Source organism: Carassius auratus, chromosome 46 (genome assembly GCF_003368295.1).
Source record: "Carassius auratus strain Wakin chromosome 46, ASM336829v1, whole genome shotgun sequence".
In the NCBI taxonomy this organism is placed as follows: Eukaryota; Metazoa; Chordata; class Actinopteri; order Cypriniformes; family Cyprinidae; genus Carassius; species Carassius auratus.
Window position 1 is genome coordinate 17,755,321 of NC_039288.1, and position 12,982 is coordinate 17,768,302.

General features: G+C 37.9%; 1 protein-coding gene across 9 annotated transcripts in view; it reads left to right on the forward strand.

The window, feature by feature from the left end:
- Positions 1–12,982, forward strand: part of LOC113064429 (CDK5 regulatory subunit-associated protein 2-like) — a 37,073-nt gene continuing 24,091 nt past the window's right edge. For 4 of the 9 annotated variants that reach the window (XM_026235267.1, XM_026235270.1, XM_026235276.1 and 1 more), the window contains exons 1-16: positions 1–209; positions 3,100–3,158; positions 3,694–3,758; positions 5,456–5,566; positions 5,705–5,781; positions 6,347–6,461; positions 6,539–6,720; positions 6,807–6,948; positions 7,296–7,349; positions 8,693–8,827; positions 9,187–9,306; positions 11,006–11,098; positions 11,225–11,443; positions 11,631–11,801; positions 11,880–11,990; positions 12,196–12,333. In XM_026235267.1, coding sequence (XP_026091052.1) covers positions 157–209; positions 3,100–3,158; positions 3,694–3,758; positions 5,456–5,566; positions 5,705–5,781; positions 6,347–6,461; positions 6,539–6,720; positions 6,807–6,948; positions 7,296–7,349; positions 8,693–8,827; positions 9,187–9,306; positions 11,006–11,098; positions 11,225–11,443; positions 11,631–11,801; positions 11,880–11,990; positions 12,196–12,333 — 1,845 coding nt within the window. In that variant the 5' untranslated portion in view covers positions 1–156. Of the gene's footprint in view, positions 210–631; positions 1,278–3,099; positions 3,159–3,693; positions 3,759–5,455; positions 5,567–5,704; positions 5,782–6,346; positions 6,462–6,538; positions 6,721–6,806; positions 6,949–7,295; positions 7,350–8,692; positions 8,828–9,186; positions 9,307–11,005; positions 11,099–11,224; positions 11,444–11,630; positions 11,802–11,879; positions 11,991–12,195; positions 12,334–12,982 lie in introns of those variants that run through there. The other 5 variants (XM_026235275.1, XM_026235268.1, XM_026235269.1 and 2 more) reach the window with 2 other exon arrangements.

Consider the following 12,982-nt stretch of genomic DNA (forward strand, 5'->3'; position numbering starts at 1 on the left):
CACAATGACGTCACGGATTTTAAAATGGCGGTTTCAACGTCTTCTTTGAAATTACATTCATAATCTACTGCTCACAGTGCAAAAATAACACAACGGACATCATGTTTTGAGAGAAATGTTCACGGATACATCACAACAATCGTATTTTGATACACAATGGATTCCTTGGTCGGCGAGGATCAAACGCTGCCGTTTGACATCAATCTGAGGTGAAGCGTTTAATTTCTTTATTTCTGTCAAGTCTGTCATGCATCTTTAGCTTGTTAGCGTGTCGGGAGAAAACATTTAAAAAACACGAAAATAGCTCCTACCAAATGTTTCCAATGTATTTTTCAACATTAGAATTTAAAAATGTTTGATATGTGACGTTTTGTTATTTACTTTTCGTCCGTCTTGACAGTTAACGTTAACTTATGAGTTCTTGACAGCTGCAGAGACGAGTTTTTTAAAGTCTGTTAATTTAATTGATTTTTATTCAGTTTCAGTTCATTAATCGACGTGCTTTTAATAGAATGTTTATTATTTTGCATTGGTATGTTCTGTTATTATTGAATCCGAAGTCTGAATCCAGCTTTTGTGGTATTATTATTATTATCATACTAATCATGTGTGTGAATTGAAGTTTGAATCTCACAGCCTTCGTGTTAAAAACAAAACATAATGTTCATGATCCTCTTAGTTAAATATAGCAGGGACTCGATCTGTCAAGCATCTGGGCACAGGATGACATTGTTTACTGCGTTCAGGAGTCAGATAAGTGTTCGGGGGGAATTTTTTGTACAGTCTGTACATTCACAAACCGTGATCAGACAGTGGTCATTAAATTATTATATTAACAAAAAAATTTTTTTTATAGCTGTCTGGATGTGGCATGCATTAAAATAGATGTATTTGCATGCAATAACAAAAGTGCATGCTTTAAATTAAAAAGCAGTTGGTCTAAATAATGTCTTATGGACCAGACTAGAATATTATTATTAGAATTATTTAACCTAGCTTATTAGAGCAATGCATTAATTGCACAGAAAGTCTCAACATTCAGTTTCAGTTTCTAAATTGGCTTCAGATGTGTTGTTGAGCAATGATGATGACAGACAGACTGAGAGAATCTCCAGCTGCTGTTATGTGTTGATCATGCGCTTTCATAGCAGAAAACACATTACTTCCTTCCTGGAAACGGCACATGGTGGAATAGAGCTCCTGTTTATTATCTGACGCATTGATCTCTGTATTTTACCTTTCTTTGGCCATGTGAACATGAAGGACTGATGCAGTAGGTAAGTTATAATAACTTTTGTGTGTAGAGTTAGTGCTGTAGATATGCGGTTGTGTATTTGTTGATCATTGCTTTATTTCAGAGCTCCGACTTTGTCAAGTTCAGAAGGTCTCTAATGACAGGAGTTGAAGGACTCTTGGCTTTGATGGTCAAGTTAGAGATTGTCTGTGCTCCTGATGGTCATGTCATTGCAGTGTCACCTTTATGAAGCAGGTGCTGAGCCTGTAGGGAAACACAAGACGAAAGCTGATAGCAGTCAGCCATCTGAGAGGAGCTTTTATCCAATTTAAATAGATTTCTGAGACTAACTTGTATGTGAATCCATGAGGCAGTTATATAATAGTTTGTGTGTGTCTTTCTGTGGCTAGCACAATGCGAACAGTGCAGGAAAACGTGAGAGGGGAAGTTGTTTGGCTGTGATGTGTTGAGGGCTTTGTATCTGTTTGGCTCCATACTGTAGATTAAAATAAACAGATGAACAATAGTTGTGACAGTGACACTGACGTTTACATTGTTGTTGAGCAAAGTTGCACCTGTTATTGTCTCTACATGAATGTGGTTTGCCTAGCTAGAACTTGATGTAATGACTAAAACTGAAATAAAATGTATAGTACAGACATAAAATTAATTTCAAAACCACAGGAGAGATTACTAAAACTGACTAAAATGGAAAATATAAAAGGGAAACATCCAAATAAAAGTATCTTGTATAGATTTTAAGGTAACATTGAATCTCAATATATTTATGTCGGTCAGTATCTGTTTTAACCATAATTAAACATTTTTGTTACTTAAAAAAAAGAAGTTTATTTCAGCTAGCTGCCAAAGCAACATTTCTCATTATCATTAAGTTTAACTTGATATACTGAAATAACTAAAACTAAATTGAAATAAAAATGAATACAAACCATGTAGACATAAAAACTGAAAACTGATAAAACTAAAATTGCAATGTAAATGGAAAATGTAAGATAAAAACAAAAAATTCTAAATATGAGTTCTTCACTCTAGTATTTGAAAAACAAACAAGCAAGGTTATTTATGATATATAAATTGTAAAATCAAACTTAGTAATAACAAATCAAATGTATGAATTAAATTGAATGAACTCATTCTTTTTTTATTAATATTATTTTACTCCGAATATTTGAAATCATATGCATTATTCATTGGCAAGTTCGATTGTGAAAATTATACTATCAAATGTAAGAATTTGAAATCGGCTACTTTCAAATAAAATGCCATAAATCGGCAAAAACGAAATACTAATTTCAAATATAGGCTCATTAATTGGTCTGAAATTAGAGGCTGTTCTGTTTGACAGCTGCTCAGTGTTATGTAAGTCCAGTTTCCCAGCGGTCTTGCAGTACGTCTGGCTGACTGTCAGAGGAGCAAAGGGGACTGAGCTTGTTATGAAGCCAATAGTTGCAGCAAATACACACAAACACAACATAAACATGCTGAAAGCTGTACATTCACATTAGTTTCTGACGGCCTACATGTTCTCGCTTGTATCCTGTGCTGTTCTTTAAAACGGTTATAAAAGCACACACACAGATGCTCCTGCCCTGAGGTTGGTTATGAAAGCGTCCACAGTCATATACAATGTCCATCCTCTCAATGTTTTTGTGTGTTTCCTTGAGCTGGATACTTAAGTAGAAAAGACGCTGTAGTGTTAAGTAGAACTGCTGGATATTTGCACCTGCTTCATGGATGAATACTGACACTTTTGGGCTTTTGTTGCAGTTTATGCAGTTGTGTATGTGTGTTTAAACTTCTGTTTGGCTCTTTGTGTTGTGTGTGTGTTTGTGTTTATGTTGCAGCATCTCTCGGCTGCCAGAGTCTCTGAACAGCGGCAACTTCAGCATGAACGACATGACAGGTACAAACAATCTCATGTCTTGTAATATAATCCACTGAGCGCCGCATGGCTAGAGCTGAGAATCACTAACTACCTCATGATGCATTATATATACAGATCTCGATGTCACGATTCAGTATGACACGATGCATGACCAAATCGGTTCAAATTCAATCTCTCAATATGTACTGACACACAAAATTATATATGCATAAAGTTAAACTCTTATATAAGCCTATACACTCATATATACACTTAAAAGGATGTAGATCTGTTTACTTAAGCACATTTATAACCTCTGTTGAATTATAGAGACTGTTTATGCACAATAACTGTTTGTTCTTCCCTCCAGCCTTTTACCTTTAACTCTGTAGTGAAGATGCACAATCCGACACACTTGTTGTTTTTCTCTCTGGAGTGTGTCCTTTTGTATCAAATCACACGGTCTTAATCAGATTTTCATCAAAGCCTTAAAGGGTGGCACAGTGATCAGTTTTGGAGTGAACAGAAGCCTGTTTGTTGTTCATTTGTTCATCTGTTGTCTTGTTGTCTGCAGCATCTCTGTTTCCAGGGCAGAGGATGTCTCCAGCCAAAGCTCTGACTATGAAAGATTACGAGAATGTAAGTACAATAATATCAGAATGTTTGCTTTTGTTTGATTTCTTAGAATGAGAAAGAGAGACCTGGTGAACTTTTTACCTAGACAGCCTTTTTAAGCAAATGTTTGAAACATTCTGAAATATAAAACCTATTATTTTTAATAGGCTTCAGTTTTTTTTTCAAAGCAGACCGTGCAGAGCAAAAACAAAGCAACATAGATTTGTGCATTCCTTGATGTTTTTTGTTAATTTCTTTGAAACTAAATCCTTAAAATTAGTTATACTATGAGCTACTCACCCTCAGGCCATCCAAGATATAATTGTTTTTTTTTTTTTTTTTTTTTTTTTTTACAAAGAAACATATTTGGAGAAATGTAGCATTCCATCACTTGCTCGCCAATGGATCCTCTGCAGTGAATGGGTGCCATCAGAATGCGGTCCATCAATCAATGTCTTGTGAAGTGAAATGCTGCATGTTAGTAAGAATCAAATCCAATAAGCTGTGGCTTCTGGACAAAATACCAGAATCCATGCTCCATAATAACCCTGCTGTCTTCTCACATCAAAATCCAACAACAGAGATTCTTACAAACACGCAGGCTTTGGTTTCACGAGATGTTAACTGATGGACTGGAGTGGTGTGGATTATTGTGATGTTTTTTATCAGCTGTTTGGACTCTCATTCTGACGGCACCCATTCACTGCAGAGCATCCATTGGTGAGCAAGTGATGCAATACTAAATTTCTTCAAATATGTTTGTTTCGATGAAGAAAGAAGAAAGTTTTGAGTACATTTTCAGCAAATTTTTTAGCCTTCATGAACTTCACTTCTGTGTTTGTGTGTGTGTGTTGTGTATGAGAGAAAGTGTGTTTGTGTTCTGTTGAAAAACAGATATTTTTCAAAGGAAGGTACAGTTGCCCATCACTGTGGTATTTGTGGTTCTTCCAGACTCTCTTGTCCCATTTCTATATCTTTCTTTCCCTTCCCCCTCTTTCTGCCCCAGATGTTGAAGTGAAAAACGCTTGGAGTACAATGATGCTCAGTTCACTGCCCTGCCAGCCTCTCTTACACACACACACACACACTCCTGTTATAGTCGCTCTGCTTCTCTTTTAGCTCTTGTCTCCTCCCTCTCCATCTCTCTTTCAGTTATTTTGGAGAACATCTTTGCTCCTGTTTATTCATGAATGAGTCTGACTATTGTAATGAGAAAGAACTGAATATTCAGAAACATTTCAGTACGAAGGACAGTTCAACCGAAATGAAGAAGGGTTTTTCCTGTCTGTGAATGAATCGTTCAATCTGGTTTTGTGAACTGGATCATTTAAAACATTTAACCTGAAAGAATCACTTGTTCATGAATCTGAACTTTCATGAATGTCACAGGATATCTTTTGTTTTCTGTAAATAATGGTCTAAGTTTCTATTTGTTTCTTAAAATATTCCACACATATTGCTTAAATAGAAGATTCAGGTATATTTTCTCCTTGTCTATAATTGACCCTTCGCACAAATCGTTACTGTTGCTGTATCTGACAAGTCATGGCACACTCACGGCTCACATCATGTTCTGATGCAGTGAAAATACATCACACCACATGTCAGATTTGGCATTATGATTGCTCAGATCGCCTGTCAATCAAACTCCCTGTGCAGGGTCAGTTGTCTGTGTGTAAATAAAGAGTATTTAGGAATAATTTATATGGTTCATGCTGCAGCAAATCACAGCTCTGAAGAAGGAAAACTTCAACCTGAAGCTCAGGATCTATTTTCTGGAAGAACATGTGCAGCAAAAATGTGACGACTCCACGGAGGACATTTACAAAACGGTGACAGACACACACGCTCACAAACATGACATTGTTCATTCCTGCATATAAAAGCAAGCAATGGTTTTGTGCTTGATGATTTTCGCTTGAAGTTTTTTTTCATTTTTAGTAACTTGTCTTGTTTGTCTGTGTGTGTAGAACATTGAGCTGAAGGTGGAGGTGGAGTCAATGAAACGAGATCTGGCTGAGAAACAAGAACTGCTTGTGTCCGCATCGTAAGTCCTGTCCACATGTTTACTTCCTATTTCTACTAATTATTGGTACGATGTGAATAATTAGTACAGAGCATCAAGCAATAAATCCTGTTTCTTCCTTGTTCAACTTAATGCTTGTTTGTTGAAACAAGTGCTATTTGTTTCTATTTGACAGTTTTAAAGTGTAGCTCCACCCACAGTCAAATTGGATTGGTCCATAATTAAATTCCATGTAGCCATTAAACACTAAATTGTTCTGATTGGCTGGGAATTCATTACTTAGTGGCAATATTTTGCACTAAGTGGGACAAAAAAATCTATATAATTTTTTTATATTTCAATCTATTTTACTCATGGCTTATAATACAAAAAATATTGGTTTTATTGACAGTAATGTGTAAAGTGATTTAAAAAACTGCAAACAGACCCAAATTTTTGAACATTTTGAAAAATGAATAAACGACAAATGTCTTACATTTTCAGTGAGGCAATTAACACAGGTTCATGGAAAAATATTTACAATTAAACACATGTAGAAGGCGTTGGATGTAAGAAACCAATCAAAATGGTGTGTTTGTGTGTGTAGGAAAGCATTAGAGAGTTTAGCCAGTCGAGGTGTTGATAATGGCAGAGAGAAGATGCAGAGACAAATGGACTCACTCAGAGAAGCTTTCAGCGCTCGGATTCAAGAACTCGAGGAGGTAAAACAAACCCCACAATGTTTCAACTAATGTGTTTTCTTGAAGAGTCTTTAGTCATCGTTTCTCTTTCTCTTAAGTCTCTGCAAGCTGCCCAAGAGGAACTGGAAAGCATGGCCACCATAGCTGAACAGGAGAAGCTGAAGAATCTCGGATTGGAGAAAGAGCTGCAAGCCGCCAACCAATCAGGGCCCTCAGCTGATTCTGGCTCCACCCCTGAACGGCTCAGAGAGCTCCAGCAGGCCCTTCAGGAAAAGGAGAGGTGATTAAAATAAATTTAAATACTGAAACATCAGTTTACACGAACAAAGTGTTACTATCAACATATTACTGATATGATTTCCACAGTGTTATTGAGCAGCTGCGCGTGTCACTCAAGAATCAAGATGCCATGATTGGAGAGCTTCGGAGAAATGACCCGAACCAACCAATGGCAGAGCAGATGGCCCAGCTGAACACCCTTATTGGCCAAAAAGACAGTCAGCTACAGGTTGATCTCTTAAGGTCTCTTTTTATAGCTGAGTTATGGCTGCTCTGTGCCTGCTCAAGATTCCTAATGCTGCATAAAAGCCAGACTAAATATACCTGCTCTGATTCACTTCAGGCTGTAGTATAAAAGAATACACTTAAAATTGCTGTGTAAATGCATTAATGTTATCTCATTTCACAGTATGTGTAAATATGCCTAATTGTTCATAAACGCTTCTGTGTCGCCTTTGCAGTGTAAATTTGGCGTCAATTTTGTAAAGCACAACAGCTTTCATACATCAAGTTTTGTGCTATCTGTTACACACATGACGGAAACACTGAGTAATGATGATTTGTTTATTTTTACAGGCTATTAGGGAAGAGCTAGGCCGTGGGAGAGAAAATGCAGAAAGAGACAAAGAGGTAAGCAGACAGCTGTTCACACTGTGTCACCAGAATATTCCTCTCTGTAAGTACTTGTATAGAGTAATACTTAGCCAGCATGATGATATTGACCTGTGTGATTCATCGGGCGGCTCGTTCATACAAGATAAAAATGATTGTAAAGGCAGAAAGGGACTTGAAGCAATTGAAGCCTGATTTAGATTTCATTTTTCTTTGTGCATTTATAAGCATAATAGTTTACATATTTTCATTTAAAAGCTTGGTCCCTGAATCATTCTAAGTTATTCCTAAAAAATATTAGTACAAATCCGGTAATTAAAAATGAAAGTAAAGCTCTAAGAGTGTGAGAACCCAGTCGGAGGGCTATGTGCTAAGATGGATTATTAGGTTGACCGCAGACAATAAAAAAAAATATCTCAGGGTCCTGATTTCAGTTCAGTTCAGATTCTGTGCAAAACAAGACACACCAAAAGACATCGAGTTGCAACGAGACGGCTGCAGCGAGTTTCTCTGTGGGAAATGCGTGTTTTTACTCGAGCGCGTCGTGCAATGCGTCTCTATTGGACAGCTGCAGGAAACGCATGCCGCTCAGCTGCAGCGGCTGCAAAATGAGAGAGATTGACTAAAAGCTTCAATCACAAACAAATACAGACAACATAACCCGACCAAACTAGGTGGAAACGTACCTGTTAAAAAGGAAATTCAGATTGGAGCAAGCTTAAATACTCCAAAGCAGCCGCAATGCATTCGGCGACCTCAACCATTTCAACTAAAGCAGCACCAAACACGGATTGCCAGTGTCCAGGAAACTCTGAGAAGAAGTCAAGGGCTTGTTTCTGTGAATTCAGGTGGTGATGGCCAACAAGAGAAGTTTAAAGGTTGATTGAGGAGGTGTGGGAGCCTCGAGCCGCTTAGTAAAACAAGAACAGATCGTTCAAAATTAAATCCATCTTCACATCAAAGTGAAAAAAAAAACCCCGGCGTGCTGGTAACCTGACCCAACTCTCTTAATGGAAACTACTTGATAAGTAGAAATAAGAAATAAGAAGAGCACTTTAATTTCACGGTCAACTTCCCTCCAATCAGTGGCCCTGGAGCAGTATGACCACGCCTTCATCAGTGCCTCACCCCTCAGACAGACACGCCCACTGAGAGGCTCCATCCCCACAACCATAGAAACGCTCTGCTGATTTTTTTGTATATATTTCATGATGAATTTTAATGATGAATACACACCTCTTAAACAAGGAGGTACACACAGATTTTGATAACCTTCCTCTTTATCAAATTATACAGAGGACATTAGGGCAATGCTTAACAGTTTTTAGCTGCAAATTAAACGCATGTTTTGTTTGTTGCAGGAGTTTGTTGAAAGACTGAATGAACGGAGCAGATTGGAGCAGAAAACCAGACAGCTGACAGAAGAACTGAACGTGTCCAAGAACAACAACCAGACCCTCAAACACACACTAGAAGAAACAGAGAGAGAAATGAAGGTAAATACTGTTATTGTAGTAAACTATATATATTATAAAAATATAAATGTATTCATTTTTATAAATGTATTTTTATTTCAGTTTTAAGACAAAAACTGACAAAAATTGTGAGAACTTTTAACCAAAATTAAAATGAAAACAGAAAATATTTTAAATAAAAACCTAATTTGCTAAAAACTATAACTATAAAAGTATCTCCATGATAATTAAATAAAAAATTACACTTTTTAGAAATGAATTTTATGCACACATAATCTCTCAACTAATGTCATTAACCATAACAACTGAACAAATTAAACATGACATTAACATTAAATGAACAGCAAATGTTGTTCATTAAAGTCCTCTTTGTGTTTTAGGCTCTTTCTGATGAGCTGGAAGAGAGAGAGATCAAACTGGCTGCGGAGAAGAAGAACTCTCTGAAACGAGACAAAACCATCCAGGGCCTCAGTCTGGTTCTCAAAGAGAAGGAGAAAGAGGTGTGACCCAGTCAAACTTTAAAACTGATAATTTATTTATTTATTACTCTGTCTTTTATTATTAGAATTAAATAAAGCTGGCAATACAGAGGAAAACATACAAATTATTTAAAAATGGTTCTGTAATGCAGATTTTGAAAGCTTTTATTATTGGCCATTTATTTTTTTTATATCTAAAGTTGGCTTTAAAGGAACACTCCACCGTTTTTTGAAATAGGGCTTATTCACATTATTTCGTACATTTAGATAAGTGGGCAAATGCATTTTTGTGTCAGTGCATGCATTGTTTTAGTTTGACTGGGTCGGCGTTAGCTTAGCTTAGCACAATGAATGGAATCCTTTGTTGCCAGCTAGCATGGCCTGAGTAAAAGTGATCAAAAAAAAAAAAAAACCCCACCTAATTACTTCTTGTGGCCTGCGTATTCACAACGAGTACAAATAGCGATCCAGATTAACACTAGGCGATTTCCTAGGCAGATATTGACTTGGGACTGTATTATGGGGAAGCACAGGCGAAGCACTGCTGCTTAGGCGAAGCACTGCTACTTCGGCGCATAGATATCACGCAACACATGAAATCCCACGACTTCCGTCAACATACCGGCGTGAATAGTAGCTGCCTGGCTATTTTCCTTACAGTACACGAATGGCGATGAACATGGCTGATTTTGAGAGAGACGAAGAGGGTGACTTCTCAGACAGTCAAGAACCAGAACCATACCTATTTGAACCAGAGTTTACAGAAGACGAGCTGCGTGCTTTGGAAATAGAGCGACAGGGGGAGGAGGTTGCGATCGCTCAACAGCCTGAGGACGTGAGGATGAGAGCCAACATGAACTGGTGGTGTGAATGTGGGGGAATATGCCAATCTATGCCGACGGAAATAGAGTGTCTGTGCTGTAGAGAGTGGGACATGTTTTTGCCATTGATGACCAGGCTCAACACGTCAGATCAAGATGAGCGTGCCCGAAGTTGTGTCACATCTACAGAGGATTTCACGGCGCTGATCCATTCTGCAGTAACGTTACTCGATTTTTTTTTCCGGTGTGACAAAGTGAACTGAAAAAAACGCCCCACGCCGAATGGACCAAATGGACAGCTGTCCACAGAGTAAGTGATTATTTTAATCATGACGCATGTATAGATCGACCCATATTATACCTGTATTCACATAGAGTTGATGTTTTCATGTGTTGCGTGATATCTATGCGCCGAAGTAGCAGTGCTTCGCCTAAGCAGCAGTGCTTCGCCTGTGCTTCCCCATAATATAGTCCCAAGTCAATATCTGCCTAGGAAATCGCCTAGTGTTAATCTGGATCGCTATTTGTACTCGTTGTGAATACGCAGGCCACAAGAAGTAATTAGGTGGGTTTTTAAAAAAAATTTGATCACTTTTACTCAGGCCATGCTAGCTGGCAACAAAGGATTCCATTCATTGTGCTAAGCTAAGCTAACGCCGACCCAGTCAAACTAAAACAATGCATGCACTGACACAAAAATGCATTTGCCCACCTATCTAAATGTAGGAAATAATGTGAATAAGCCCTATTTCAAAAAACGGTGGAGTGTTCCTTTAAATTTAAGATATCATTTTTATAGTGTAATTTTTTTTCATTAAAACTAGATTTTATTTAGAGCAGTGAATTATTGTGATGACAAAAACTACCGTAAAATGTAATTTTATTATTATGTCTCTCAGATTGAGGATCTATCTGGTGATCTTGAAGAGAAGGATCAGGCTCTGGCTAAGGCTCGAGAGGCCCTTCATAAAGCCAAACTACAGAAATATCAGGTATGTGTGCTTGTGCACTTTTCAGTGGTGACTTTGAACAGCTGATTGACAGCTCCTCATCACTCATATAGGAGGTTGGTGAAGGATTTGTGTAATGTGTGCGTTACTTTCTTCTGTGTTTTCCAGGGGGCTGAAGACCAGCAGTCTCTTTTCCTGGAGCAGCAGGCTGAATTGTCACGTCTCCAGGCAGAAGCTCGCTCTTCTCTGCTGGAAGCCCAGAGGCTGCAGCGTGTGCTTGGCAGCAGAGATTCAGAGCTGTGCCTTCTTCAGCAAGCCAAACTAGAACTGGAACAAGAGCTGGAGCAGCTACAGCAACAGAAGAAGAAGGGAGACAAGACCATTAACGTGAGAGGCTCTGACACGCATGCAGAAACAAAAAAGTCTTTCTTTATTTAAAAAAGCATTGCAATAATCAGCAGTATTTAAAACATGTATTAGAAAATTGCATGGTTATAAATTAAAATACTCGGATGAACCCAATGTTCATTCATTTTCATAATTATTATTTTTTACTTTCGCTTGTTAACTGCAGGATCTTCAGAACCAGTTGAAGAAACTAAATGGTGCTCTGTCTGACAGAGACAACACTCTAGAACAGCAGCGTCTAGAACAGCAAGAACAAAACCGTGCTGCTGATCAGAAACTACAGAACGCCATAGAACGACTCACAGCCAGCCTGAATCATAAAGACCAGCAGCTACAGGTACACACACACACACACACACACACACAGCTTACACTCAACACCTCGTGCCAGCTTACTCATTCCTGTTTTTTTCAGGACTATATGAACATGGTTAAAGATCTGGAGAAGAATAAAACCCAAGAGGAAGGTGATCCCATAGTAGCCAAACTGAGAGCAAGACTGAAGGAGAAAGAGAAAGCACTTGAGGTCTGTGGCTCTTCCTTTATTTTATTCTGTATTTATGCAGTGCCAGAAACAACCTGCTTCAGGTGATGAATCCGGGTAGATGGCCCTATGTCAGTGATTTGTGCTTCTTTGTTTGTGTAAGCAAAATGCTAAGCACAGTTGTCCGTCCAGATGTCATAAATATTGATCACTTGAGTTTTTTGTCTGCTTTATTGTCTGTGAGCAGAAAGCCTTGGATGAGAAGTTTGCAGCGGTGGAGGAGAAAGAAAACGAGATCCATTTGCTGCAGCTGAGCTTGAGAGAGAAAGAAAGAGATTTGGAGCGCCTCAACAATCTGCTCTCACACAACGAGGAGACGGTTAATGTAAGAGTGTGTGTTCATGTGATGAAGAGATAATTTGCATTTGTACATTTTTAATTTCTTTACATTAAAGGTTTTTTTTTTATGTACAGTGGCATGCAAAAGTTTAGGAACCTTTTGCAGAATCTGTGAAAATGTGAATAATTTTCAAAAAATAACAGAGATCATACTAAATGCATGTTATTTTTTATTTAGTACTGTCCTGAGTAAGATATTTTACATAACAGATGTTTGCATTTAGTCCACGACAAAAAAATTGCTGATATTATTAAAATAACCCCATTCAAAAGTTTGGGAACCCTTGGTTCTTAATACTGTGTTACCTGATGATCCACGACTGTCTTTCTTTTTTGTGATGGTTGTGCATGAGTCTCTTGTTTGTTCTGAACAGTTAAACTGAGCAGCGTTCTTCAGAAAAATCTTTAAGGTCCTGCAGATTCTTCAGTTTTCCAGCATCTTTGCATATTTGAACCCTTTCCAGCAGTGACTTTGATTTTGAGATCCATCTTTTCACACTGAGGACATTTGAGAGACTCAAACACAACTATTAAAAAAGGTTCAAACATTCACTGATGCTCCAGAAGGAAACACGATGCATTAAGAGCTGGGGGTGAATACTTTTGGAATTTGAAGATAAAGGTAAATTGTACTT